Genomic DNA, 27,557 nt, shown 5'->3' on the forward strand with positions numbered 1-27,557 from the left:
TTCAACTTTGCAAACTGGTTTTGCAAGGTATATATCTTCCTGAAACATCAAGATGAACACACAGTAAACAGCCACATGTAAACGGACTTTTACCATATTTAACAAACACTTAAAAAAATAAAAAGGCTACAACTGAAAAACTAGTTTATAAATGTAATTCACGAATGACAAATAAATTGACTAAAATACATAAATGTATTTAAAACGCATTTATTTACATCCCTGAGGCGGTGCATCGTCTAATAAAACGCGTTTACCCATAGACATACACCAGCTTAAAATAAACATCTACTATATTACTGACGCTATGGTTATGAACGTTTCGAAATGTTATCATCAGATTTAACAACAGAAACTTTGGTTTGGTTTTCTAAACCCGAGATTTTCCAGTGGCCCGTTGTTGCTACGGGAAGTGACGTCCCTGCGACCCGCTGGATTATTCAGCTGATGGAGGAGCTTCTGTTGTAGAAGATACACAGAGGGAGAGAGACATAGAGACACAGAGAGAGAGAGGGAGTCGATGGTAGATCCGGGGCCAGCAGAACAGGAAGGGAGTCGTTCTCAAAATCCGACTTCATCCTTTTTTAAACAAACTATTTTCAGGGTGAAAATTGCCAGAGCATAAAGTTCACACTTTACTCTTTTTAATAAGCCTAATATTTCGATAGTCACCGATTCGGAATGTTAGAAAACGACTGGTGAAAATTGGGTAGCTTACTGTGAAGGGAATTAGCAAGCTAGCTGGGGGATTCTGGCTGGAAGACACTAAAGAATAGACGGATAACAAAGAGCGGATTTTCGTTTCTTTTATCAAGCTCTCCGAACAGATATCATTTAAATTATTCCCGTTAAAGCTAGCTTTATCGCTAGCTTTGAAATATAGCCATTTATCATGGAATTGAGAGTAGGAAACCGATACAGACTGGGAAGGAAAATTGGCTCTGGATCCTTTGGTGACATTTATTTGGGTAAGTAATTGTTTCTTTCTTTCTTCATTTATCGAGATAGTCGGTATTATTTGTCGGTGTAATCAAGGTAAACATCATATTTTGTTTTGAAACGTCAAATCGATTGCCAGTGTCCCCCTAGTCAGCTGCTCTTGAAGGTCCTATTCAGTGTAGCTTGAAAACCCCCACTAACCATTGCTATTTTGATGGGTAGTCAGCTAGTTGAAAAGGTCAGTTAACTGGAGATCAGTATAAAAAGACACCAGGCCCGTATTTGTATGTATATTGTTATGAAAATTACGTGACACCATTAACGTTAAGCTTTTCTTGAGTGAAAATACAGAATCAGGCAGTCAAACCTTGACAGTTATGCTCTATGGACTACATATTTTATATTATATATTTTATATTTATATACAGATATTATATTGTCATGAACCTGCTGTGCTCGGTGAAGCAGATTGAGCAGACTGTAGGTCTCAGATCATATATAAATATATATATATATATACATATACAGCTTTAGTGCTTTGCCATTTGTAATACACGGTCATGTATTTTTAATGTCATTATTTTTGTATAATTTGTTTGGAAGTTGTGTCGGTGCGTTTAAAATGTCGTTAAATGTCCCAGCATATCCTGTCAATGACAATCTAATGGCGAGTTTAGCCTGTGTTTTGTGTCTTAAACATGTAATATTATCAAGATTGATGTGTCCCTTTTATTGACTTTGCTACACTCTATAGTCTAGTATATACAGTATATTTGTTATATCTCACTGGTTTGTCAGGAGTAACAATGCAATGACTGACAGAGAAGAGGAAGTGAAGTACTTTGTCACAAGTAAACACTTATTATAGCATTTGTATTGCATGCTGTCTGTAGTTTGTGTGATCAGATCTTTGCAACTTCTGAGTTGTTTCTACTTGTTGGTAGAGGTCTTGAATTATAAGAACCTTTATAAAAGGTCTGTTTTTATAAGCTTTTACTAGCTGGCAAGTTCCCTTAGTGTGCAAGTTTCAACTTAAGTTCCACTTTGTGTCGTGAAAGGCGCTGATTATGTAATATTTGCTTTCGTCACTGGTTTTGGGAGTATTGTTGTAGGCAGCTGCCCTGTACATGTACATTTCTTGTAAGTTCTTACGTCACCACAATAAAGATATTGAAGGCTGCCGGTTATACATGGTTCTGGACATAGCAGTCTTTGTGTAGTTCGGTTCCTTTTGAAGCATTCTGCCCAGGCCTTTATGGTTTGACTTCTGACGCAAAGTTTTATAAACTACTCATTGCAATATGGGATGCATATGGTTCCTTGTGGTTTGATGAGCTTTGTTCTCTTGCACAACTCCTTCGTTTTTGTTTCGCAGTTGGAGTTGTGCGCAATGATCTCATTTGCTGGACAGAGTTGTGTTTATGATATGCTCTCTGCAGTACTTTTGGTGGAGGAATACTCCACGCCTCCACTCTGTACTTCTTTCCAGAAACGGCCTAAAAAACAACCGTTAGTTCCAAAGCAAGATCCCAAATCTGAATACATAAGCCGTCCAGTATGTTCTTGCGAAATTACCCAACACTTTTTTGGGTTGCTGTTTGCGGAAGTCCATTGAGGTTTGCAGACAAAGTAGGAAAAAGTAGATCAGCTGATTGTTGTGTGTCTGTTGTTTACATACAGACTGGGCTCTTTGTTTCTGTTTGCTGCAGAATGGCAGGATCAGAGAGGTTGTGGACTCTAGAGTTATGTTGCACATCTTGTACATGTCGGTTTGGCATTAATGGTCATCAACAGTACAATCCAAGCGTGTGAATTGCAAAGTGCCTAAATGTTACGCAACAGTGGTGATTCAGCTGGTGTAGTGGAAACAGTCGTGTCCATGTACTCGCTAAGGGGCTTATGTAAAGACTCCCAATATCCCCACACCTGGGGAGGCAGAGCCTGATGAACTCCAGCTGGGGCTGAAGGAGGCCAGACCGACCTGATCAACAACACATGCTCTCTCTCTCTCTCTCTCTCTCTCTACCAAGCCTCTTAAAAAGTACAGCATTGGCCTGCCTACATGAACCAGAGAGGGCGAAATACTCACAGAGCTCTCGTGAAATCATGGAGCTGTCTTGTGGCTTGTTAAATCATGCAGCCAAGAGTGTTTTTATTGGCACTGTGCATTGTTTACTTTATCTCGAGTAACTAACCTCTTAGGATTGCACGTACTCAACAATACTGTTTTTCAGATAATATTTGAGATTGTTTTTGTCAGTACAGTCAGTTTTGGACATTTATTTGTAAAAATAGGAGAAAATTAGATTTTTTTTAGAGGAAAGTTTGGGGTCAGTAAGTATTTTTTATTTTTGAAGTAATTAATGTTAAATAAGTTCAGGGTGAATACTGGCAAAGTGGAACACTTATGCTTATTTGTTATTGCTAAAAATGAAGTTCATGTATGTAGTATACGTAATGACACTATTCAAAGTTTTGGGGTGTTTTTGAAAGAAATTAATACTTTTATTTAAAGGGACACTGTGGAGAAATTGTGTTTTTGTCAAACAGCGACCCCTAGAGTCGCTGTGGAATACTTGCACTGTCATAAATACCCCTCCACCCCCCCACCCTCCACCCTGTACACTGGTACCTGCGTCGGGCATGGAACAGACTCCGAAGACATGATTATTGCAATTTATCTAGTTTGGAAATTGTGCTCGTTTATTTACAACCTCTACGTTAGGCTTATTTATGTCCTGATATTTATGTGAGATATTGAAAACTGTTCTCATGATAATCGCAAGTTACATAGTGCCAGTAAAAGCGATACAGACCCCGTCAGGCTATGGCAGACGCGTCATTCAACCTATTGTAAGTCGATGTACCATCACAAGGGTCTTGGAAATATATTATGAAGGTTGAGAAGTTACACGGTGTGGCTTTAACAAGGATGCATTAAAATTGATCAAAAGTGACGATTTAAGATATCACATATTTTCAAATGAATGCTGTTCTTTTAATCTTATAAAATAAGGCTAAATCAGTTTCCCTAAAAAATTAAGCAGCAAAACTGTTTTCAACATTGATAATAGTAAATGTTTCTTGAGCATCAAATCGCATAAAAAAATTCGATTGATTTCTGAAGAATCATGTGACACTGAAGACTGGAGTAATGGTTCTGAAACTTCAGCTTTGACATCACAGGAAGAAATTACAGTTTAAAATGTATTGCAATAGAAAAGTTGTTAAATTAAAAAAAAATGTACCCGACGCCAAACTTTTAAATAATAATATAAATATGGATTACCTTTTGCTGCCATCTAACGTCTTATGATGCCCAAATTTACTTGCTGTTTTTAGTGTTTCATTTTTAATTTACAAAATGTTTAGAATTTTAATATCTGCCATTTATCAATTATCGGCCATAGCATTTAAAAAAAGGACTGAATTTGTTGCTAGGTTAACCCTATAGAGCATTTTCTTGTTCTCTTTGTTCTTAGACTCTCTTTTTGTGTAGCTGAACAGGTAGTCTATTAGATCCACACAGTTTTAACATGCTGTTCTCTCATTTACCAAGATGCTTATTTAGCAGATCTCTCGCTAATGAATTGAATCTCAGCGCTGCAACACAAGTATCCATCTGTCTCCGCACTGCACAAACCAACAAGCGTGTGGTCACGAAAAATGAATGTGAGCATATGCACATGAATGAGATGAGTGCAACCAATTTGTTCTCCAGACAGGCTCAGGCCGAACCTTCAATCCCTCTGGAGTCTGGAGGGCCCTGGGCCTGGTGTGCGGGATAGGGGTTGAGAAACATGCCAGCTGCCTGCAGTGGGGGGATGGCTGAATTTTATTGATCTCCAAGAAGACATCATGGAAGGCTTCCCCAGGAAATTATTGCACAGAGAGTCTTATGAAGGAACCGGTGTCAGGGCTCCAGACTAACTTTTCCACTGGTTGCACTGGCTGGTGTTCCCAACTTTCTCAATTGGTCACAGCAGCACATGATTTGGTCGCACCTTTCCCCCCCCCCCCGCTACAACATAGGATTAATCAATGCATGCTGATGAATAGTTGTCTCAATCTTTTCATTTTTATATGACTTAATTCCTAAATTCCCCGAATTCCTAATGGACTATATGCACAGTTACTTCCTGGTTTTCGATAAGCCATTTCCGGTGAACATTCTGTACTCGCTGTAGCCTACATCCACACAAAACCATCAATGGTCGACTTTAATGTTGTATTTATATTTTAATGCCATTATCACACTTAGGCCTACCTAATTTGCCAATAAAGCCTTGAAGCTAATGTGAACGTTGGAATAAGAAACATGACATTCAGGACATTGAAGATACCAACACACCAGCAAGTGACATTTCACAGGTTTTCCAGATGGCTTATATGGAAGTTTAAAAGAACGTGCATATAGTCCATTGGCGCGTTTCATCATCAGTGTGCAATGCGCGTGTATGTTTGCTCTCTAGCGGTTAATAAACAGAACTGCATGTGTCTTGGTGGAAGAACATTGTAGCCGGACCTACTTCTCTCTGTTAATTTCTATGACGAATCACGCAGGTACTGGGCTATAGAAACACTTATTATAGGCGTACCGTAGTGATTCAGGATAAGACAAAAAACACAGTTTGGAAAATGGATTCATGATGTACTCGTTCATTATATACACTTCTTCCATTTTGATCACAAAAAGTTATGGACTGCAGCAGTTACGGATACAACGGCGTTCTGTTGCGCACATGCGAATTTAACTGAGTGCATGACCATGCACTCACACAAATGCGACCACATCAAATCCTAACTCGCACATTCTCAAAAAATGGTTGCAGTCTGGAGCCTTGAGTGTGCAAACAGATGTAAAGGGAAGGCTCAAGAGCTCTAAACCATGATTGATATGCAGTCACTTGAAAATCACCATGGGCGTGCCGTTGAAGACATGTCATTTGCTGTTGAACCATGTGAACGTCGACATCTATGTTAAGGATGGGCTCCTGTAGTGTTTACTGATGTATTAAGCGGATGTGTCTGAACATATCCCCTGTGCTATCAGTATAGGGGAGGAAGAACATTCTCTCCTCTATATGTGCCCAGGCAAATCAAATTCCACTGTACATATCTTTGCAGTCTTTGATATTCACCAAAGACAAGTGGTGGTGGTGTCACATTCATGGAGGCATGAAATGCATAAAGGTCCAGGGGAGATATTTTACAGATAAAAAATGCACAATGTTAAGCATACCATTCACCTTAGTCTCGACTGTCTCAAATAAATCAAACACGTTTTCAGACTTAATTTAGTTTTTTTTAAGGAAACTGGTTAAATTGATCCTTATTTGTTTGCATGGGCCGTTGGCTGTCTCAGAGCATGGACTTTGCTTGTTGTGATAAGTCTGATCATGTGTCCAGGCTTTGCTCATGTTCATTATAGTAGTAATATGTGTCTAATGTGTAGCTGTTTGTCTTTCTCTGTGAATGCACTCGTTATGCGAAGCTAAAAAAGGCAGGGTGATGGGAGCTGTGTAGCCTGTGTAGTCTCACTTGTGTGTGACGGGAAAATCTCGCCATCCCCAACAATGGACTCGGTTCAATTTAGATGGAAATTGGGCTGGTCTGAGTAGCCTTGCACACTGACAAACAGCTGTAAATCCTGGCAAGAACCTTTTAAAGTATCCCAACCGCACAGGGATTTGTTTAGATTTTAAGCTCTGTTGCTGAACTTTTGAGGTGACATGTAGAATAGTGACAGTGTTGCTTTTGGATAATAGCGATGCCTTCATTTATTTGTGGTGTGGTGCATCTTTCTCTACCAAAAGGCATAAGGTCTATTTTCTAAATGCATGTTATTGATTTTATTGTGAACAATTCATCCATGCAATTTTTGTATATTTTTGACCTTGCTATTTTTAATCAAAATGTCATGACTCAATCTTGAGGGGGTCGCACACAAGAAGCGCAGCGCTGCACCATGTCTTTAAATTTCGAACAAATTGTTTTCTATGGCTACGTTCAAATTTCAGGCAAATGTGGCCCAAAACTGAATTTTTTTTTTTTGCTCACATATTACTCAGAGCTGTTTTTTAATGACAGTGTGAACAGCACAAACCACATGGAATCTGATCTTGTCTATTCTGACTTGTGTCACTTACATATGTGGTACTAAATCCGATACAGGTCAGATGTCTTGCAGTGTGACCGCAGTCTGAGCAGTCATTCATGCGACTTATGTCACAATTCTGCACTCATGGGAGTCACTTCAAAGATTTTACATACCTGACTTTATCATTACAGTGACAGCTCTGCATACAAGCAAAACACAAGGGCTGGATCATAAATGTTTTAAAACTCAATCCTTTTTTCGCATCCTTGTCTTTTTTCATATTGTTTGTGCAAAAATTTGCTGGCTTTGACGGCAAATCACACTGTAAATAAACGTGTAATCGCTTACTTTAATGTTCTATTTGTTTACTTCCTTATGACAATTTGCTGCATGACGTCTTTTTATCAGTCTTTTGTGTATGCGGGTCACTTTAGAACCATGATCTGTTCTCACGGGAATCTGATATTGGCCACATTTAAAACAACAACGTGAACGGCTAGCCCAGCCTTTCTCAAACTTTTTTCAGTCAGGGCACCTTTCAAAAGTGCATAAAATCTCAAGGCACCCCAGTGTAAAATATAATTTAAAAACACTGCATAACCCAAATGCAAATTTTATATATATATATATATATAAATATATATAAATATAATTTAAAAACACTGCATAACCCAAATGCAAATGCAATTTATATATATATATATATTTTATATATATATAAAATTTGCATTTGCATTTGGGTTATGCAGTGTTTTTAAATATATATATATATATATATATATATATATTTATCTAAAATGAATTGACAATTTTATTAATCCGTTCATAATATGTTTAACCCTTTCACACGTAAATTTAATATATTCTGGCTGACCCCCCCAGCGTGAGTTTTTCAAGGGGACCGTTATTTAGAATGTGTCACTTTATGGTTCCCATGGTGACGCGTCATTGCTTGTCACGTGACACACCGCAGCAACAACAGAGATGAATGAATTATTATCTGCTTTTATGTCATTTTTACTTTTTTATTCAAAATATTCACAAATTTGTTAGATATGGCATGAAATATCTGATATTCCGATTGTCAAATATATGCAAGTGGAAGTGTTTTGTTTTTTGAACACCATTATAACGATCGCGTTAGTTGAGCTGTATGCGCGATGGGCGCCGCCATCTTAGTTTGTGCCGCAGACGCAGTTCAGAGAATCGGATCTGTTGGATTTACAACAAGTGAATTCATCCACTTCTCCCGAAATACATAAAAGTAAGTGGCAGGTGAACTGGGAGAAGAATAGAGTAAATTTTAAAGTTACTTACACAATGTGTATCTGATATGAATAAAACTAATTATAATATAAATTATTATTATTGCCTCTTCCTTTGACATCAGTGTGTATTTTACAAACTCTAAATGTATTGTTTTTTTTAGTAATTATGTCTGAAACCTAAAACAAACATTATGTGGATGAAAACACTGAAAAGTTGTGATATATGACAGCTGAGCGCGCCTGTCTCTGGCTCAGCTCCAGCCAACGCGCGAAAGCACATTTGAATTTAGCAGTTGATCACGTCATGCACTGACCGTTCTAATCACACCGGTGCTCCAGGGACCAGCCTAGACTGATCGTACGTGCGAAAGGGTTAAAAGAAGAAGAATGTATTTATGTAAATTCAAATATATTTATATATGAAATGTCAGATTTTTTTTTTTTTTAGCCTACGTAATTTTTTGGCGGCACCCCTGACACAGTCAGGAGGCACCCCAGTGTGCCGCGGCACCCACTTTGAGAAAGGCTGGGCTAGCCTATACAAAAAATCGGATCTGAACAATAATTCGCAATCGAGCACTAAGGCTCGCAGTGTGAATGTAGCCTATGAATGTATGGAAAATACCCTGAATTATATAAGACTTTAGATATACTAAGACGGTGTACCCGTATTACTTTAAATGGGAGAAAGTGCAATATGGTGGAATAGGAATGGCCTTCTAAGTAAAAGAGCCAATCGCCAATTGGTAAAGTGAAGTCATTGCATCACTGCAGCTGCCGTTAGAAGCTCCGGCTGCTACAGAAACAGTCAGTATTCTGAGACGCTTGCTTAGGACTTGGACCTAGGACAACATTGGCTGGTCCAACCTCAATAATTCAGTTTTTTGTCATGATTCATTGGTAATTTCAAATATGAAATTTAATCATAAGCTTAGTGAACAACAGCTTTGGAGAATTTGATGTTTCCCAGTTTAATGAGGTTGGAGCTGCACTTACATGACTGAAACAGCTGCCTTAAAGGTGTTATAAAGATGATCGCAGAGTGAAATGACTTGCCTGAATAGGTCTTTGATTATATTTCAGGTGAGTTCTCAATTATTTCAGTTAACGTACTCCCTGAGTTAGGGCTCCGTGTCGTGGCCGCATTACCACCTCGTGACCAATTCAATGGCCCGTCATCAATTGTTCCTTACGTATTCTCTTCTCAGGTCAAGAAACTTTTATTCATAATGTTTCTCCTTTAATTCGACATAAAATAACATACCACATCATACCTTATCATATCATATTGTCCCTCATAACCAGTAGTATAACAAGCCTAAACGCAAACAATTGTTATTATACTAGTTTGACCTGACAGAAGAAAACAGTTTCGTGTAGGCTTTTATAATTTTGTAATTATTTACTGTATGCGAATTACTCTGAGACTGAAAACCGTAATCATGAGCTGCATGTGTATAAATTAACTTTACTCTGAAATGTGCAGCTCATATATTTATTCATTAAATTGCAGAATTTATAACTGCATCTGCATCACAATATAACGATTTCAATTTAATTGATTTGTCATTCAGCCTGATATATTTATAAAACATTGTAAAAAATTTATATATTTATATAAATTTAATCACATGATATTTGCTGTTTTGTTGTAGACCTGCATCTGACATCAGTGGTTAGTAGGTTTTAGGGGACTTAAGCTGATTTTTCCAGTCTAGAACCACATTTCCTGTGGAAACTGTTTCAGATAGAGTAGCGGCTCCCTGTTTGTGGAAATTGGGCATGTGACAGAGTGGTTGAGCATGTCAGTTCCCGGACTCTTGAGTAAGAGGGAAGGGAAGTTAGCAATGTTGTTGTTGTTTTTTTAAACCAACTTATTCATCCTGCTTTTTGTGTCATGTCCATCAGGCACAACACATACTAGCATAGTCATTGGAAATGCCAGTGTTGTCATTCTCCTTAACTGTTTTTTTTTTTGGTGTCTTGTTGCAGCAGATGAAGGTGGATGATTTTCAGCATCCTCTGCTCAGGATGTTGAGTTGAGGCAGATGGTGGGGCGGAAAGGAGGTGGTATAGCAGTACGCGTAGATAATTCCCACTCCCTCACGCTGGAAAGATGTGTGTGTGTGTGAGTCAACCTTAGATATGCAGACTTGTTTTAATCATAGTGGGCCTGCATATTCATTATATTTTTGGTTATATTTAATTGTGTCCCAATGACTCATAATATACTGGAAGCTAATGCTTATTAAGACATCGCAAAGCCTCTCTAGTTGAGTGGATTTATTCTTCTCACTCTCGGGTATGCGTGTATTGTACGTCACAGGTACATGAGCAGATATGTTATGTTAAAGCTCCCTACTGTAGATATCAAGAAATGTGGTTGTTTCTCCATCCACTATCAGTCTTTTGCTTTTCTGTTTGGTGATGTATAGTGTAATCCTGTCTTTTCTGATCTTCAGGCACAGACATCTCCGTGGGGGAAGAAGTAGCCATCAAGCTAGAATGTGTGAAAACGAAGCACCCACAGCTGCACATCGAGAGCAAGATCTACAAAATGATGCAAGGAGGCGGTATGTGTTTCCACACTCAGTCAGCGGCTCCTCGTGGTCTCCATCCGGCTTCTCCGTTAATACACAACTATGAGTCACATGTACACACCTCACACTGCTGACACATACATAAGGGCCTGTAGACAAATACAACTCTTCAAAATGAAATATTTATTATAAACCATTAGGTATCAAGTTACAATTTACTTAGCAGGTTTTGTCATCACACTGAATATTGAAAGGTCATTTGATTGTTTTGTAAAATAGTGTCAGGCCAACTGACAAAGTTTTAATTCCTTTTTGGGACAGTGCTGCTTTGCCACTGGAATTCTTACATTCATCAATGATGTACATTACTTTTTTTATGCCATGCACAATTAAACGTTTGTTTTTCTGAGTTTTATTCTAGATTGTTGTTTGCAAAATGTGCCGCTTTGTCGCCAAGGTATTATCTAGTTGGCTGTGATAGAAGAGGGTCTGTTGAAATTGTATGAGTCTTGAAAACATCAAGAATGTGTTAAACTACAAACCAAACACATTATAGCAGTGACATTGTAGCTGTATAATTTCCAATTTTTTTTAAAGGGAAAAAAATATTTTGTCAAAACCTTTTTCATGATGAATACCAAGACAAAAATGATTATTTCTAGCAAATATAAAAATTCATACACTACAGTTTAAATATTTGGGGTCAGTAAGATTTTTAAATTGATGCTCACCAAAGTATTTATTGGATGAAATCATTCTAATATGCTGATTTGGTGCAAGTAATATCAGCTGCTAAAAGCCTTCATGAACAATGACCATTTTTTGCTGGCTTAATATAGTTCTTTTGTTGGCCTCTTTAGTAATTTTGTTTGAGTAAGAGGGTTCTCTGAAAGTAAGGTGTAGTTCACAGGATCTCCATTTCTTAGATGGTGTTAGAAAATACTTTGGCAACAGTGGGTGGCAAACCAATCGTGACCAATTCCCCTTGCCTCATCAGTCAGTGAGTCAACACATCCTTCTTCGCTGAGAGTAGCATTATCAGATCTCAAACTCTGTCAACACCATGAATCGTTTTCTCATTGGCTCAACATTTAGCCTTGTGAGGAAGTACGCAATTTGTGGCCCTTTTTGTGGTTGTGCATCCATATCGTGCGTAGGCACAATTTTTTTTCTTGACATTTATGCTTCTGTTGCAATGTACAATGATGGTTTATGAATATACATGAGATGCCTGAAGGATACACCCCATCCCCCGCCCCGGTTCCAGCTGGGTTTGCCCCGATTGCTTATTCTAGATAGACGGATGACAGTCCTGGCGGGGGTATTTTATGGTGCCAGCAGCAAAAGTGTGCCGTCTATGGCGTTCGCTTTCAAACACACTCGAGTCTGTCTGCTCGCTCTCAGCATGACTGAGCATGCATGACGTCCGCTCCGCAGCGCCCAAACTTTGTGATGACATCCGTGCCACAACAGACAGACATTCTGAGTGAGCTTCCCTCTCAGCGCTTGTGTTCTCTGTGATCACATGGACCCCAGGCCAGATGGTGCGTGCGCAGGGGAGTGGGTTCAGGCGGGAGGGGCCGCCCTGTGCATTCCATCTCCTAACTGGGTCTCTTTCACCACTCCCAGCCTTATTTAGCATAGCATGAACAGACATACACACTGACAACTTGACATTGAAAATAGGCGTGGGTACCTGCACACATTTGTATATGCATTTTTTAGGGAGAAAGAAATCCTTGTGAAATCCTTGTCTTCTATGTTATTTATTTATTTATTTTTATTTCTGGATGTTTTAATATCACAATTGCACTCTACGAGTCCATACATGGAGAAGCATTAGGCTCAGCATTTTTCTATTTTAATTCCTATTAATATAGACTGTGTCAGAGCTGTCCTGACATGAGAATGGAAAGGCGCGCTGGACGGCTCAGACCAGGAGGATATATTTAACCTCCTGAGTTTGCGCAGGAATAGCTGACCTGGAAGATGTTTTCTGCAAAGTGCTGAACAGCAAAATCTCTGTGCTGGTGAAGGCAGCGGCCAGGTTCAGGGCACACATGACGGTAGACACGACAGCAGCTGCTGAGAGAACTCTGACCTTCCAGAATGCTGCTGAACCCTCTGTCTCATCCTCTCCTCGAGAATCATGAGTGTGCTGTGTATATATATATATGAACAACACTAGAAAATCTAGACTGTCTGGTTTTCTGATGGCACACAAATCATATTACCTATACATGCTGTTCGAATAGGGCACTCCACACTAACTCTTATGTTTCTGTTAATGGGTGAATATCCTCCTTTATTCCCCTCGTGCCAGGGGACGTGCCATATTCCCATCAAAATATGCTTCAGTAATAATTGGATAGTTTGAACTCTGTAAGAATTTCTTATTCAGTTGACTCTTACAGTTGAAAATATTTTTAAGACCAGCTCTACCTGTTTAATTACCTATTTTAATCGTTCCTTTTTAATCTCTTTCTCGCCATGAATATAGCCGAGGTAGCTGGCATGGCGTTAAACTATAAACAAACTAACTAACTGATGGCACACATCTGTGGTTTGCTAGAAACTGTATTTTACAACTTGTAAACAAATATATAAAGTGTGATATCAAGTTTTGTTAAAGCTCATAATTGGAGCTTGCTTGTTTAACTAGAAGATAATGTGTATTCAACATTGTATCATTCAGTACACATTCAAATTTCGGGGTGGGAACCTCTAGGCACCTCACGATTCGATTACGATTCAGAGGGCTGCGATGCTAAAACGATTATCGATGCATCTTTTCTTTTTAGTGTGTGACTACTTGGCACTTTTAAAGCAAGTATTTATGACCCATAAATAATTTACTTCCCATATATTTTATTAATAAAACAAATGGAAGTGATTTGGCAAGTCAACTGTAAGGTTACATTTGCCAGCATATTTGCCAGCGTATGTCCCAACATTGCAAAGAACCAACAGGAAAAGTGTGAACCTGTACTAACAGCATACTTGTAGTAAATTAATACAAACTTCAACATATTCTGAATCTCTAACACAAAATAATAGACTTCTATCCAACATCCTCCTGTTATGTGCAATGAGCAATATAATCCTTCAGACAAATTTTTTTTCAAACAAAATCACAAACAGCTTTCATACAAAAAAAATATAGAATGATGGACCAGCAGCTCTCAAACAAACATAATGCTTGTGGACTTACGCATATTCTAAATAATTAGTTACATACAAAGCTGCTCTTATACACAAATAAATAATAAAGAGTATAAGACTTATCACTTGAAATTGTTGCTGTATACCAAAATCAAAAACAGCATACAAAAAAAGTAAATGACCATCTGCAGAGAGCACAGTCAAAATGTTACTTTTTGTGACTGGCATTGCACACACTGTGACTGGAGGGCAGTACAGTAAACCTACATATAACGTACGTATAACAGATCTGTTTACAGCATATTAATGTGAAAACTAAATACAGAAAGCAGCTCTCATACAAAATACAAAATAGTCCACAACAGCTTTTAACAAAGAGATGTCTTTGTTCGGATTTATGAGTTCGGATTTTGCGCATGCAAAATCCTGTTATGCGCACGCCACAGACTGTCGGGGCACTGCACTTCCGCACTACAGAGTTCCGCCTTTTGTGTTCTGTCAATATAACGTTGTTAGAAAAAAGAACATTTAGAAAATCAATTTTTGACATTTGTGCATCGATTCAGAATCGCCAACGTCGCAACACGATGCATCTAAGAATCGATTTTTTTCAAATTATTCAAATTATGTTATGGTGTTGTGACAGCTGCCTTTTCTGGTTCACATGTGGCTGAACTGTGAGAGGGGGCAGCAAAATGCCCTTGAAGTGATCTAACTGGGTATCAGCTGTCCTTCCACGGCAGCCTATATCTTTTCGTGCATCACTTCAAGGTCTACTAGAGATGGTTGATGCTTTATAGCTGATGAGTTAGAGCCCTTTCTGAGGGTGACCAAACAGCACCGCTGGTTTATTCAAGCTAAAGCTCTGCTTGGGTTTTTTATCACATCACTGTCCTACTGAAACAAATGTGCTCCCAACCCCCCCACCTATAATGTTGTAGGTCACCTTCAGATTCTGTCTGTCAGTCCTTCAAAAATACAGGTACATTAGTCAAATTACATATTAGTCCCCTCTATTCAGTAGTCTAAACTTTCAAGATAATTTTGGTTGGCAAGGATTTTCTTCATAAACCACACTAGATTCCCTTTTTGAAGGAAAAAATCTTCTGTACTAATTGTAATTGTTTCTTCAACAGTCGGTATTCCAACTATCAAATGGTGTGGAGCAGAAGGAGATTACAATGTGATGGTGATGGAGCTGCTGGGACCCAGTTTGGAGGATCTCTTCAATTTCTGTTCTCGCAAGTTCAGCCTAAAGACTGTTCTTCTGCTGGCTGACCAGATGGTAAGGCTGTATGTAGACGGGATCACCATATAGGGCTGTTGCAGGTGTAATACCCTTAATTTTGAGTGGCGCGATAGGTGGTATTATAGCGATTTATTTGGATTTATTTATATTTATTTGTTGCTATATAAATAAGTGTTACGATGTGTTTAGCATGCACAAAATCGCGCCATTTATGGTAAATACCCTTAAACGTTAAAAGGGCGTTACAATATTTCGCTTTCCTTGGACACGGCAACCTTTTTAACGAATATATATGACTTCACCCCAAAGCCAGACACAGGTAATCGCATGCGCTCAGTGGATCTCTCTCATTCACTGTCTGTTTAGGCTTAAGTGCAAATCCACGAAGCCTCTGTACAAGTCACCATGATAAACAGTCTTGTTATCATTATTAACTTATTTAACATTCAATGCACACGAAGTTCAAAACAAGAAGGGTATAGCCTTATGAAAAAAGAAAACGCGAATATCACGGTTGCTGCGGTTACTTGCATTCCTCTGCAGTTGGCTTGTCAGTAGCGTGGTACTACAATATTGCGGTTATCGCAACAGCCCTATCACCATAACCGTCGTCCTCTCCACCCTACCTATCTCTTGTTATAGGACACCCAAAATTGGATAATGACTCCAGGAAGTGGCGTCCTGATGACACAACAAGCTTTACTGTCATCCTTTCAGCTGTTTTACATAGACAACCAGTGTCCTCTTTCACTTTGTGTTTGACTGAGTATTAGGTGCCAAGAGGCATAATGTGAAAGGGCTGCTTGTTCAGCAGTTGTCATGCCTTCATTGGCTTTATTTGAATTGGTGTGCTAGGTTTGCATGAAGTCTCTCATTCAGTCATTCGACTTGCTAAACCTGTCCTCTGTTCTGTCATCAGATCAGCCGTATCGAATACATCCACTCCAAGAACTTCATCCACAGAGACGTCAAGCCTGACAACTTCCTTATGGGCCTGGGGAAGAAGGGCAACCTTGTTTACATCATTGACTTTGGCCTGGCCAAGAAGTACAGAGATGCTCGCACCCACCAGCACATCCCTTACCGCGAAAACAAAAACTTGACTGGCACTGCTCGCTACGCTTCCATCAACACCCACTTGGGAATAGGTACCCTAATATGTCTTTTGAAAAAAGTTAAAATAATATTGTAATATCTTATTGAAACCCCCTGTACATTCAGACCTGACCTGTCATCACCCTAACATTTACGATCAAGCCACTTCACCTGTTATGGTCAGGCCATCTTAATGACATAGTGTTTATGGGTGTTTTCTTTCACAGAGCAATCCAGACGAGATGACTTGGAGTCTCTTGGCTATGTGCTCATGTACTTCAACCTGGGCTCTCTGCCATGGCAGGGTCTAAAGGCCGCCACAAAGAGACAGAAGTATGAGCGAATCAGTGAGAAGAAAATGTCCACTCCTATTGAAGTCCTGTGCAAAGGATACCCATGTAAGCTTCTGCTTATACATATAAGGTTTTAAATATGTTATAAGCTTATGTTATATAAGATTCCTGTTTCAAATAAATGCTGTTCTTTTGAACTGTTTTCAACAAAGAGTCCTGAAAAAAATCACCATTTCCATTGAAATATTAAGCAGCACAATTGTTTAACATTGAAAAATACAAATGTAGTTGACCTCAAATCTGACAGATGTTTTTGTTTCCAGCTGAGTTTGCCACATACCTCAACTTTTGCCGATCCCTTCGCTTTGACGACAAGCCCGACTACTCTTACCTGAGACAGCTCTTCAGGAACCTTTTCCACCGGCAAGGCTTTTCATACGACTACGTGTTTGACTGGAATATGCTCAAATTTGTGAGTGTCAAATGGGTTGTCTCCGCATGGTTGCTGTATTTCTTAAATTGTTCTTGGTTTTTATTGTGGTCTTTTTGACTTAATGCTTTGTGTTGTGCTGTTCAGGGTGCAAACAGAGCGGCAGAAGATCCGGAGAGAGAGCGGAGGGATCGAGAGGAAAGATTGCGGCATGGGCGGAATCCTGCTGCCCGTGGCATGATGCCTTCCAGCTCAGGCAGACCCAGAGGCACGCAAGAAGTAGCACCTCCCACACCCCTCACGCCAACCTCACACACAGGTAAGACGTCCACTGTTGTCTGTTGGTGCTTGTTTTTTTGTTCTTTTGTGCATGAGGATTGTTTTGATTTGGAGAAAACATCTCCGGTTACCTAACGTAACCTTGGTTCCCTGAGAGGAGGGAATGAGACACTGCGTCACCATTAGGTGGCACTGCGGGGCTATCCCTGCTCCTTCAAATCTACTGAAGCTTTATGAAATCTTGCGGGCGAGAATACACCCGCCAATGGCGTTCAAGCGCGCGAAATGGAGGCAGGCTCCACCGCACTATAGGGCGGTGCTGAGTGCCATTGCCTCAGAATCTTGCACTGTAGCGGAGCGCAGCCGACTAAGTCTCTGAGATAAGCAACACGACAGCGCACGCAGTGTCTCGTTCCCTCCTCTCAGGGAACCGAGGTTACATTAGGTAACCGGAGACGTTCTCTTTCGAGTCGGTCTCTTGACACTGCGTCACCGCAACAAGCCAAACCGTTGACCTAGCTAAAAGAACTCCATTTGCAACGGAGACCTATATGCTCAGCAGCATAGCAGCTGTAAGAGCAAGTTGCACAAGCATGGGCTGCTGCAAGCACATTGCAGAGCGGATAATGGTGGAGGCTGGGCCAACGCCTTGTACTGATGGCCGCTGCAGCGGCGATGCCGGTGCTGTCATAAACGTAATACAAGCGTGGTAACACCATGCAGATGAAACCCGAAGGCAGCAGAAGTACTGGTGTCATTACCGACAACACATGTATTGCCAGGAACATCCAGGTTATAAACACTGTTTAGGCCATAGCAACATGCAAGGTGCCTGATAGCCCACCTGGCATAGGTTTTCCACAAAGGTTGCCACCTGTGTGGGAGAAACCACAAATGATGACAGATTCCTTGTCTGTGCTTTTACAACATGAATGTGTACAACAGCACTGCGCATAGATATTACCACGTGGGTGACCATTCGCGCAGAAGGCGGCAGTGTGTCTACCTGGCCAGCCGGTGTTCAACATAGAAGGCAAGAATTTTTCTTAGCACCAGCGTAAGTAGCGGTATAGCGTAAGTAGCGGTATAGCATACGCACACACTTCGTCACAATGCAGCAGCAGCACAGCCAGAGCGCTTATCATAGAAGCAATAATGGCGTTCACGCCGTTTCTCAGGGAAACAGGGTTACGACAGTAACCAGAGACGTTTCCTTCGAGGGCGGCTTGATGCTGCGGGAACAGAAAATCCTGCCTTGTGAGAGGTGAAGATCAGGCCTAAGGCTAAACTAATCACAGAGTAGAACCACAGCCAATAGCATCGTTCCTCTAAGAGTGCTCACAGCTGATAGGCAGGGCCAGACCAATGAGCTGCTCAGCTCAAGTACACCCGAATTTGCATATCAGCAAGAATATCAGGCTACAATGAATACGGGGCAGCATAACAGTAGTAATCGCATACAAGTATGTACATGAGCACAACGTCAGCAGCCGTAGCGACAACTGTGAGCAAATGCAGTTAGATCAGAATAGCCAATTGCGCTGAAGGATACAGGGCAACAAAACAGCATAATCACATATCAGTGTGTACATAAGCACAGCGTCAGCAGCCGTAGTGAAAACTGTGACTATATGTTGTCCGATCAGAATAGGCGGTTGCCCTGAATAATACAGGGCAACAAAACAGCATAAACGCATATCAGTATGTACACGAGCACAGCGTCAGCAGCCGTAGCGACGACAACTGTGAATATGCGCAGTTAGATCAGAGTAGCCGGTTGCACTTAAGGATACAGGGCAACAAAACAACAAAAAAACACATCAGTATGTTCATGAGCACAGCGTCAGCAGCCGTAGCGGCGACAACTGTGAGCCTACGTCATAGTCAATAGCAAGCCTAGGAGATAAGTGAGGTTAATTACTCACCGAAAGCGTGAAACTGGCAGGCCATTGCAGGTATAGACCACGGCTCAGCACTAAGGCAGGGCAAGCAACGCAGCATTGTCCTGAAGGTTTCCTGACTTTTGTTCAGACAGGCTCGCTCAGCGCTGCTCCTTAAGGGCGTCGTCCAAGCAGAAGCGCCGCGGTCCAGGAGGCATCTTGAAGAAAATGTCATACTCGCCGGAACGCTACAGGAGAGTGCGTACGTCAACAGCGAGCTGTGTTCCTGTAGCTGAATGAAAAGGTTTTGCGCGCTTGAACGCCATTGGCGGGCGAATTCTCGTCCGCGAGATTTCATAAGACTTCTGTAGATTGGATCTTTTTTTTTCCTCTCATTTGATGTCATCTTAGCTGAAAGGAAGTGGTTAAAGGGTTGCAAGCTACTACGCACAGCAGGATGTTTACTAAACATGACTTAAATTCACAAGCGTTTGCTTTATCAAAGTGTGGAGGTACAAACACAGACATTTCTTCCTACAAGACACTTGAACAGTGACCCTTGCACTGGTCTTATTAGCATTTGTTAGCAGCCTTTAAGTGTATGGTCTCAATTAGCAGAGCTTCAAGGAGTTTGGTGCAAAAACTCATAAACTAAACCCAACATATGCCACCTTTACCTAGTCCTAGGAAACTTCAGTTTCTTAAATTCAAATAAGGCTTATTCTCAGTGGAGCCGTAAGATCAGCACAGTGCAATTTTTCCAGTTTGGTGTAATTTGTGGTTCAGACATTGGAAAACAGAAGGATTTTTGCTTAGGTGAACATGACCCAATTTGTTTTTTTATTCAATTTTTTTCCATACTTTTGATGACACGTCTTCCTCCTTTTCTCTTTTTGCCAGGAATGGAGCGAGAGAGGAAGGTCAGTATGAGATTGCACCGTGGAGCCCCTGTCAACATTTCCTCCTCTGATCTAACTGGCCGACAGGACACCTCGCGCATGTCCACATCACAGGTACCAACTTTATGACATGAAATACTCACCCACCATTGCCTGTGTGTTTGGCTGCAGTGTCTGTCTCTGGCCCCAGCTCTGCTGCTCTTAAATGGCCCTGTCTTTATTTCTTCAGTTTGGTTAGAAGAGCTTTATAAACAAACTTCTCCTAAATTGTTTTCCGGCAAAGGGGATACTGATAGAGACTGATAGCCATGAAAGAGTGCTCTATTATGAAAGCACTGAGAGGTGTTTTTGGGCTATATATGCTGTATAGCTTATCTAGAAATTTGCGTTCAACAGACATTTATGTAAATAGATGTTCACAAGACATCTACAAAAAAGTAAGTCACACTGTAATTTACCTTGATAAATAACCTGGTAGGATTTAAAGAATAAGGAAATAGAAATTCATCTTCATTCCCATTCTACTAAATTTTATTATTATATTAAATATTATTATTTGTATACATTGTTTTATTATGAAATATATGTTTATTATTGATATTGCTGGGCTCAACAATACTATTTTTTTCTTCTAGTTAATATTATTGTGTTTTTTTATGATTGTTAGAAGAAAAAAATCCAAAATATTTTTTTAGTTGTAATAAGATTTTTTCCCCCAGCTATATATGTAAAAACAAATGTACTGCTAAAAAGTGTTTTTGAAAATTATGGAAAATTATGCAGTGAAAATTTGCCAGTTTAAAAAATGTTGCGTTGCTGACATTTACATCAGTTAAATTTGCAAAACAACATTGTTCAAAACATCACAGAACACCAAAATTTTACATTTGCAAAGCATCAAAACTGACGTACATAAATTAAAATTGCAAGGATGGTTGAAACTCAAGCACTGGCCCTGTGCCATTGGGCCATCCTTGTTGTTGAGCCCTCTATTGTGTAACCAACCACTGCCACATATTTCAGGTCTTATTTGCATAGAGTTGTTTTTAAAACTTGTCACACATTCTTGACATGCTGAGTCATTATTCTGTCCATAGAGTCTCTGGTAATTTGAATATTTGCTATGTTAACGTTTTTTTAAGATCCGCATTTTTGCGTTTTACCACGTTGTTGATTTTCTTCACAAATATGTTTCCCCCCTCCACCCACCCACCCACTTCAGAATAGCATTCCCTATGATCACCACGGCAAGTAGATGCTCGCCATGTTCTGGTATGAGAGGCAGCATTGGGTGAGTGACAGTTGGGTACAATGCCTTTTTTGTTTTTTCTCTTTTTTTTTAACCTGACCCCCACTTCCCTGCATTGAGTAATATGCTCCCTGTCCCACATCACTGCTGTACGGCTGTTATGCAGCACATCACTCACGCAGAATGAAGAGAGAATTCACTACTTCATTCCTAAATGTAATTCAGATGAAACGGGCAGATCTTTAGCAAATGCTGTTTAAGTGTCTCATTGAAAAATAACATGGTGTTATTCAAAAATGAGCCACATTCGGGCACCAGAAGTAAAATCCCTGTTCATTTTCTCAATAGAGAAACATAAATCTACCATCAGTTCTGAGATCCTCTTGTGAATATTATCAAAAGAATGTTGTGCAAACATTGTTGGAGATTAGCATCCAGGCGGTCACTTTCTGATATTACACTCGAGTTTCTGCACAAATAAGGATAACTGAGGATAACTTCATTGACTTCTATTCAAAGTAAATATTGTTTAGGATTTTTTTGGTATTTTGCTTTCACCAAATATTGTTTTTATACTTAATGACTCAGTAGTTTTATATTGTTCATTCATTTTGCATTACAAACTCTCTCTCCACCTCCTTACACTTGTATTTTGAGTGTGATTCATTGCCCAAAAAATAGAGAACAAAATAGTTAAAGATGTCTTTGACGGATGTTATTATTATTATTATTATTATTGTTTTTATTTGTATAGCTATCACCATAAAATCGTTATTGTGATTTATTTTGGCCACGATAAAAGTGTAGTAAAAAATCTTGTATCGTGGCAGAACTGGTTCTTCTCGAAGCTGGTTGATTGGTTTGGTTTGCAGCTTAGACTCGCAATTGAGGAGTTTGTTTGAAATGACTATAGGGAAAATGAATGGGAAAAATGCTTCTGGGACCAGGGCCATTGAAAAAGTGGGCGATCACTGTTCTACACCGAAACCACCAGTATTCATAGCTGGGATGCTTGCGTACTTGATTCCGGCTTCATCCCGGTTAGCAGTTTATGACCTCACGCCCCAGTCTAATGACTCGAATGGTATTTTTAATCCTTGCAGAGAAAGTAATTCATAACACCAGATGATGTGATGCGTTACTCACAGATGGACAGTACTGTGATCCTCCGAGCCATTTTTAACTGAACTGAACTGTTGGGCTGTTGCTTATTTTTTTTACAAAAAATGTGCCAAAGCTTCAGTCTCTGATGATCCAGAAATATTTCCCTGCTGGAAAAAAAACTGCTAAAAACACATAATAATTGCAACTCTTGATGGGTCACGTTTAGTCACGTAAATGTCTGGCCGAGATATCTCCATACCCCGGTGCTCAAATTTGATCAGATCAAGAGTTATAAGAGCTTTCATTTTGTGCAAAAGTACTAAATTCCCATATGCACGTATGCCCACCAGCCCATAAGTCCCCACTTTCCCGAACAACTGCTAGCAGCCTACACGTGATCACCATGCACTCAGCTGTATTTAGAAAACCCAATAATTGATTATTTTAATCTGGTGTTTGGAGCGCTGATCGAGAATCAGTCGCTGAAGCAGAAAGGAAGCACAAATGCCATGCAGCAGAGCGCTGTTGATTGTGTGCTGTGCAGCGCTCTCTGCCTGTGACTGTGTGTTTCTACACTCAACTCTGTGATGTGTCGGTAATCTCTAGTTGCCTGGGTGTGGATGCCTCTCTCTGTCTCACTCTTTTAACCCCCAGTGCTTGTCTCTGGCATGCAGTGTGACCATCCGGACTGTGCTCCTGTGCCCACATATCAATGCAGCTTTATACTTACAAGCCTTTTTGCTTTCAATTGTTTGTAAAAAAAGTGTAAAACTGCTGCTCATGACCTCAGTTTACAGAAAACTGCCACCACTTCATTTATTGTTTGTGCCCTGAATGAAATGTTCACTTGTAGTCTCAGATTTGCTGAACGGCTCACCTCTGCAGCTCTTTTGTTCCCTCTGTAACGTCAGAGACCGATTCACCCCCGCCCTTTTGAGAGCAACCATCACATGATTGGCCCCTGAGTCCTGGTGGACCCCCTGCACTGCCATGCATTTGACGAAGGATCATGAAAAATATATCGCCACCTAATTAATCACCTCAGATTTTATGCATTTGAAGATGCAAGACACAGTTAGCTGTTGCCCCTCCCCCATTTGTGTTCTCCAGTGGAAATCAACAATACAAGTGTATTGTTTTCCCCCTCCTTTGTGTTTGGTGTTATAAACCTTGTTCCCCCCACTCCTGCCATATGCCCTCTGCTGGGGCAGGCCATGGGGGAGCTCAGAGGATGGCCCCCGGACCACCTAAAATATTTAGGACTCGGATAGTTAAACCCCCGTAAGAACTAGCGATGCACCAGACTACTTTACAGTTTTGAAGGCTGAAATCGTTGAACAAAACAATGGTTCAATTATCTTGTGCACACAGCATGGATAAGCTACAATATGAAAACATGTTATCTTGGGCTGGGGTTGACCATATTGATTTCTCGTTTTTAATTGATCGTCATTTTAATGAACCGAGATGTTTTAGTCCTTGCTATTTTTTTTAGTTGATGCATAAACACTAAACCAGCCTAAATTAGCCTAATTGTAGCACACCTACCATCCAATAATTGCAAGCTTTGTTATAGCTGATGTGAAACAAAGTCAGAGCTTTTGAATGGTCAATTTTATAGCAAAATTCAAACAAATGTCATTTTGACGCTCTTTAATGTTGAGTGACAGATTGCTGTATCCAGTGTTGAGTGTTGATTTATTAAATAAACGTTATTATTAAATAAACTTTAATTTGGGTTTCAGTTTTTGGCAGAATTTTCGTTCAATTCATTTTGGTGCATCACTAGTAAGAACTGTATATTTTTGAGAAGTTAAATTGACCCAGGCTTAGTGTTGTCGAGCAAAACTGGAAAACAAATCTGATTACAACCTTTAATCCCAAGGGTACAAAGCTAAAATTCATGATGAAGCTGAAAGCACGACATCATGAATCTGAAAATGGTGATTCTGAGCACTGAGTTTACACCTGGTATTAAGTGAAATCTATCTCGGCTGAACCGAGATCAAATAAAAGTATTGTGCATGTTTTAAGTGCACTTTTATTTTTGCTTACAAGTCATATATATTTATATATAATCAGCAAAGTTTTAAACTTTTGTTTCAGTGCTGTGGTTGATTGACATGTGAATAGGCGGTCCTTTGAGGTTGTGCACGATGCTGATCTTTATACCAGACTGTAAACGGGGGTCTCAGAGCCGTGATTTTAAGTCAGTGGCATCCTACACGTTCCCATGACATAGACTGAGATGACTCATGGGAATAGGGGAACAATGGCTAATACTATGTTCACACAGCAGAATGATATAGTTGTCAGTCCTTTTTGGAGTGTTAAATATGATTCATTCATGCACAGCTTGTTATGAAAGAAAGTGAATTTTATATTCTATAACCAAATACTATCTTCAATATGGACAATCTGAAATATTTGTACTGCACAACCAAAATTATAGAGCTTTTTAAGTTGATACGCTGTATGAACAGAACCACAATTGACCGCTAACGTCACATTATTGACTTGAAGTTTCTTTTTTAAAGAAATTTCAAACTTTTATTCAGCAAGGACTCAAGGAAAATGTATCAAAATGACAGTAAAGGAATTTATATTGTTCCCAAATGTTTCTTGAGCACCACGTTTGAACAGTAGTGTATCTGATTCAAGTTCAATTTCTTTATTTACTATTATCATCTGTTGCTGTGGTTACATGCATTATGCAAGAGTTAGAGAAGGGATTTGGTGACGCCCGTAAAGACGCCATGTCCTTTTGACGTCACGCCAAAAACAGTTCTCACTCATAAACACTGACTGTGTGAACAGCCTCATTTTTTTAATTGGGCTGTTAAAATAAAGTCTCAGGAAGTTACTGAGATATTCTCGGCAGCAGTTTGCTTTTGTGTCATGTGGCGCTTCTAAACTGATGTGTCTGTCTCTCCTCTCCACCCCAGGCTCTTTCTCGCGTCACCCCAAGCGGCCTGCAGTCTGCCGTACCTCGATGAGACCCTCCACACGCCTCAAGAGCAGACCAACCACGGCCCTGATCTGCACTAGGGCTTCTCCAGCAGCCTCTAACCATGTGAAATCAACCTCAGAAAATCAAATCGAAACAGAGACTTCATTTCCTCCTTCCTCTTAATGCAATTAAACACACTTGAGAGTCACACAAAACTTGACAGATGGACAGATTTTGGTTTTCTTTTCTTCTTTTGTCACATACACAGCAAACATTTCCTCACATCCACATCTACTTTAACTCCAAAAAGGCACATCAGTTGTGCTTGTTAACATCACTTTCTGCCAGACAGTCGCTGGCAAGGTGGGAGGGGCGGGGGGGCGTGATTCTCGCTCATCGCTGCCTTTGGCCCTCTGACACACACCAGGAGGAGAGGGCCGTCCAGAGGCCTCTTTGCAAAGCAGAGCGTCTTGGTTAAAGCCATGTATAATGGCTCTGATAGTGTGGCTCATCCTCTCCTGTTGCAAAAAAATTACTTTTCCACAGCTTGGAATGCAGCTGTACTGATAGCCATTGACATTTTGCTCACCGTAACATTTTATTTTTGTCTTTTTGTTTATGTACAACAGAGATTAAATTGATTTCACACTGGCTACAGTCTTTTGCAGATGAATCTTATCTTTTTGTTCGTTTAACAGCGTTAAGCTTAATGAAACATGCATTGAATTGAATAGAATTGTTTGAAAGCCTGTTCGTTAATGTGGCAGGATGAAGACGGTGTCACTTTTATGTCTTTTTTTGTAGTTTATTATGCGGAAGGCCAGGTGGAGAATCATACAGCAATGGTTCGAATAGTTGTTCCCACAGTACCACCTTTATACCGTTACAGCTTTTTAGAATTTTTTTTTATTTTATTTTCTTTGCACCAAGCAACCTGGCCCTCTTTATCAACTCTAGTTTTGGTCATTGTTTTTTTTTTTTTTTTTTATTGCATTCCCTTAAGCTTTTCTTTTGTTTCTCAAAAGCTGTGAAATGCCTGTATTGTAGAGTTGTTGATGTTATTAATGTTGCTGTTTGTTTCTTTTTTTACCCCCTGAACTAAGCTTAGTGCTTTTACAGTAACACAGGCACACGTGGTTGGGACAAGACTGTTGGACAGTGTCACGAAAATATATTTATAGCAGATTAGGAAGTCTAATAATGAGAAAAGGGCTTCGTTTTTCTAACCAGAGGGTATAAACTTGGAAAAACTCCTGGTAATCTGACAGGTTTGGGAATATGTTGAAACAAACTGGCACTTTTTCTTTTCACATTTGTGTTTGGGTTTGGAATGCCAGCTTGTCTCAATGAGAGAACACCAGCCATCATTTAAGCCATGCCTGATTTCTTTTTGATTTTCTTTTGACTGAAACTTTTTAACAGTTGAGATGCAGGTTTTTGTTTTTCTTCAACTTTATTTACTGAGTATTACCAATGCTTTTAGTACTACTTTTCCCTTGTTTCAGAAGTGTGGTCCCTTGACTTACTGGTGCTATAAGTCACGGAGGACATGGAAGGTGAGCTTGCCTGTCCATATCATTCAGCATAGTAGAGCGTAGGCTTTTTCTGTAGTCATGGGGTGGGGGGTCTAGTGGTGAAACTCTGAAAATTCTGTTGTCATGTATATAGGATGTTTCTAGTGATGGCAAAGTACCATTTTTTTTTTCATAGCCACTGTCTGTGTGTGTGTATCGTGAGTTTGGGGAAAAGGCTAGTGCTTAGAGAGGTGAGAGGGACTTTGTTCCGTTCTAGATTTGATAAGTTAGTAATTTTCTCTCCACTGGTGGTCTCACAGAAACAGCCGCTCCAGTACTGGTGGTGTTTAAATGTAGGCACAAGTACACTTTGTCGGGATCGAGCTATTATGGATTTCTCTATTTCATTTTTCTGGTTCATTCTACACACGACTGCTTGGCCAGTCCTTCTGCATCACACTGTGCTGTATCAGGTGGAATTATAGAAATCTTCCTTCCCTGGAAGATTTTTTTCCTCATTTGTATTGCCACTGTATTTGTGTATTTTAAAATGTGTAAATAAATTAAGTACTTGTAAGTTGTATTTGTTTTTCTTACTCTCCCCCT

The 27,557-nt window shown here is 39.9% G+C and overlaps 1 protein-coding gene across 4 annotated transcripts; it reads left to right on the forward strand.

Moving 5' to 3' along the window:
* Positions 1-240: 240 nt before the first annotated feature.
* csnk1da (casein kinase 1, delta a) lies at positions 241-27,532 on the forward strand. 4 transcript variants are annotated; one of them, XM_081369655.1, is made up of 10 exons: positions 468-968; positions 10,300-10,435; positions 10,770-10,880; positions 15,146-15,294; positions 16,178-16,406; positions 16,581-16,751; positions 16,970-17,118; positions 17,224-17,395; positions 20,136-20,248; positions 21,357-21,503. In XM_081369655.1, the coding sequence occupies exons 3-10, from the start codon at positions 10,865-10,867 to the stop codon at positions 21,387-21,389; spliced, it is 1,032 nt and encodes a 343-aa protein (XP_081225781.1). In that variant the 5' UTR covers positions 468-968; positions 10,300-10,435; positions 10,770-10,864; the 3' UTR covers positions 21,390-21,503. The 4 variants fall into 4 exon arrangements, with proteins under 4 accessions (XP_081225778.1, XP_081225781.1, XP_081225779.1 ...); XM_081369654.1 differs by lacking the exon at positions 21,357-21,503 and adding an exon at positions 25,433-27,526 and having other exon boundaries at positions 476-968; XM_081369652.1 differs by lacking the exons at positions 10,300-10,435; positions 21,357-21,503 and adding an exon at positions 25,433-27,532 and having other exon boundaries at positions 241-968.
* The last annotated feature ends 25 nt before the right edge of the window (positions 27,533-27,557 follow it).

The sequence above is a fragment of the Scardinius erythrophthalmus genome (assembly GCF_964197995.2).
Source record: "Scardinius erythrophthalmus genome assembly, chromosome: 1".
Taxonomy (NCBI): domain Eukaryota; kingdom Metazoa; phylum Chordata; class Actinopteri; order Cypriniformes; family Leuciscidae; genus Scardinius; species Scardinius erythrophthalmus.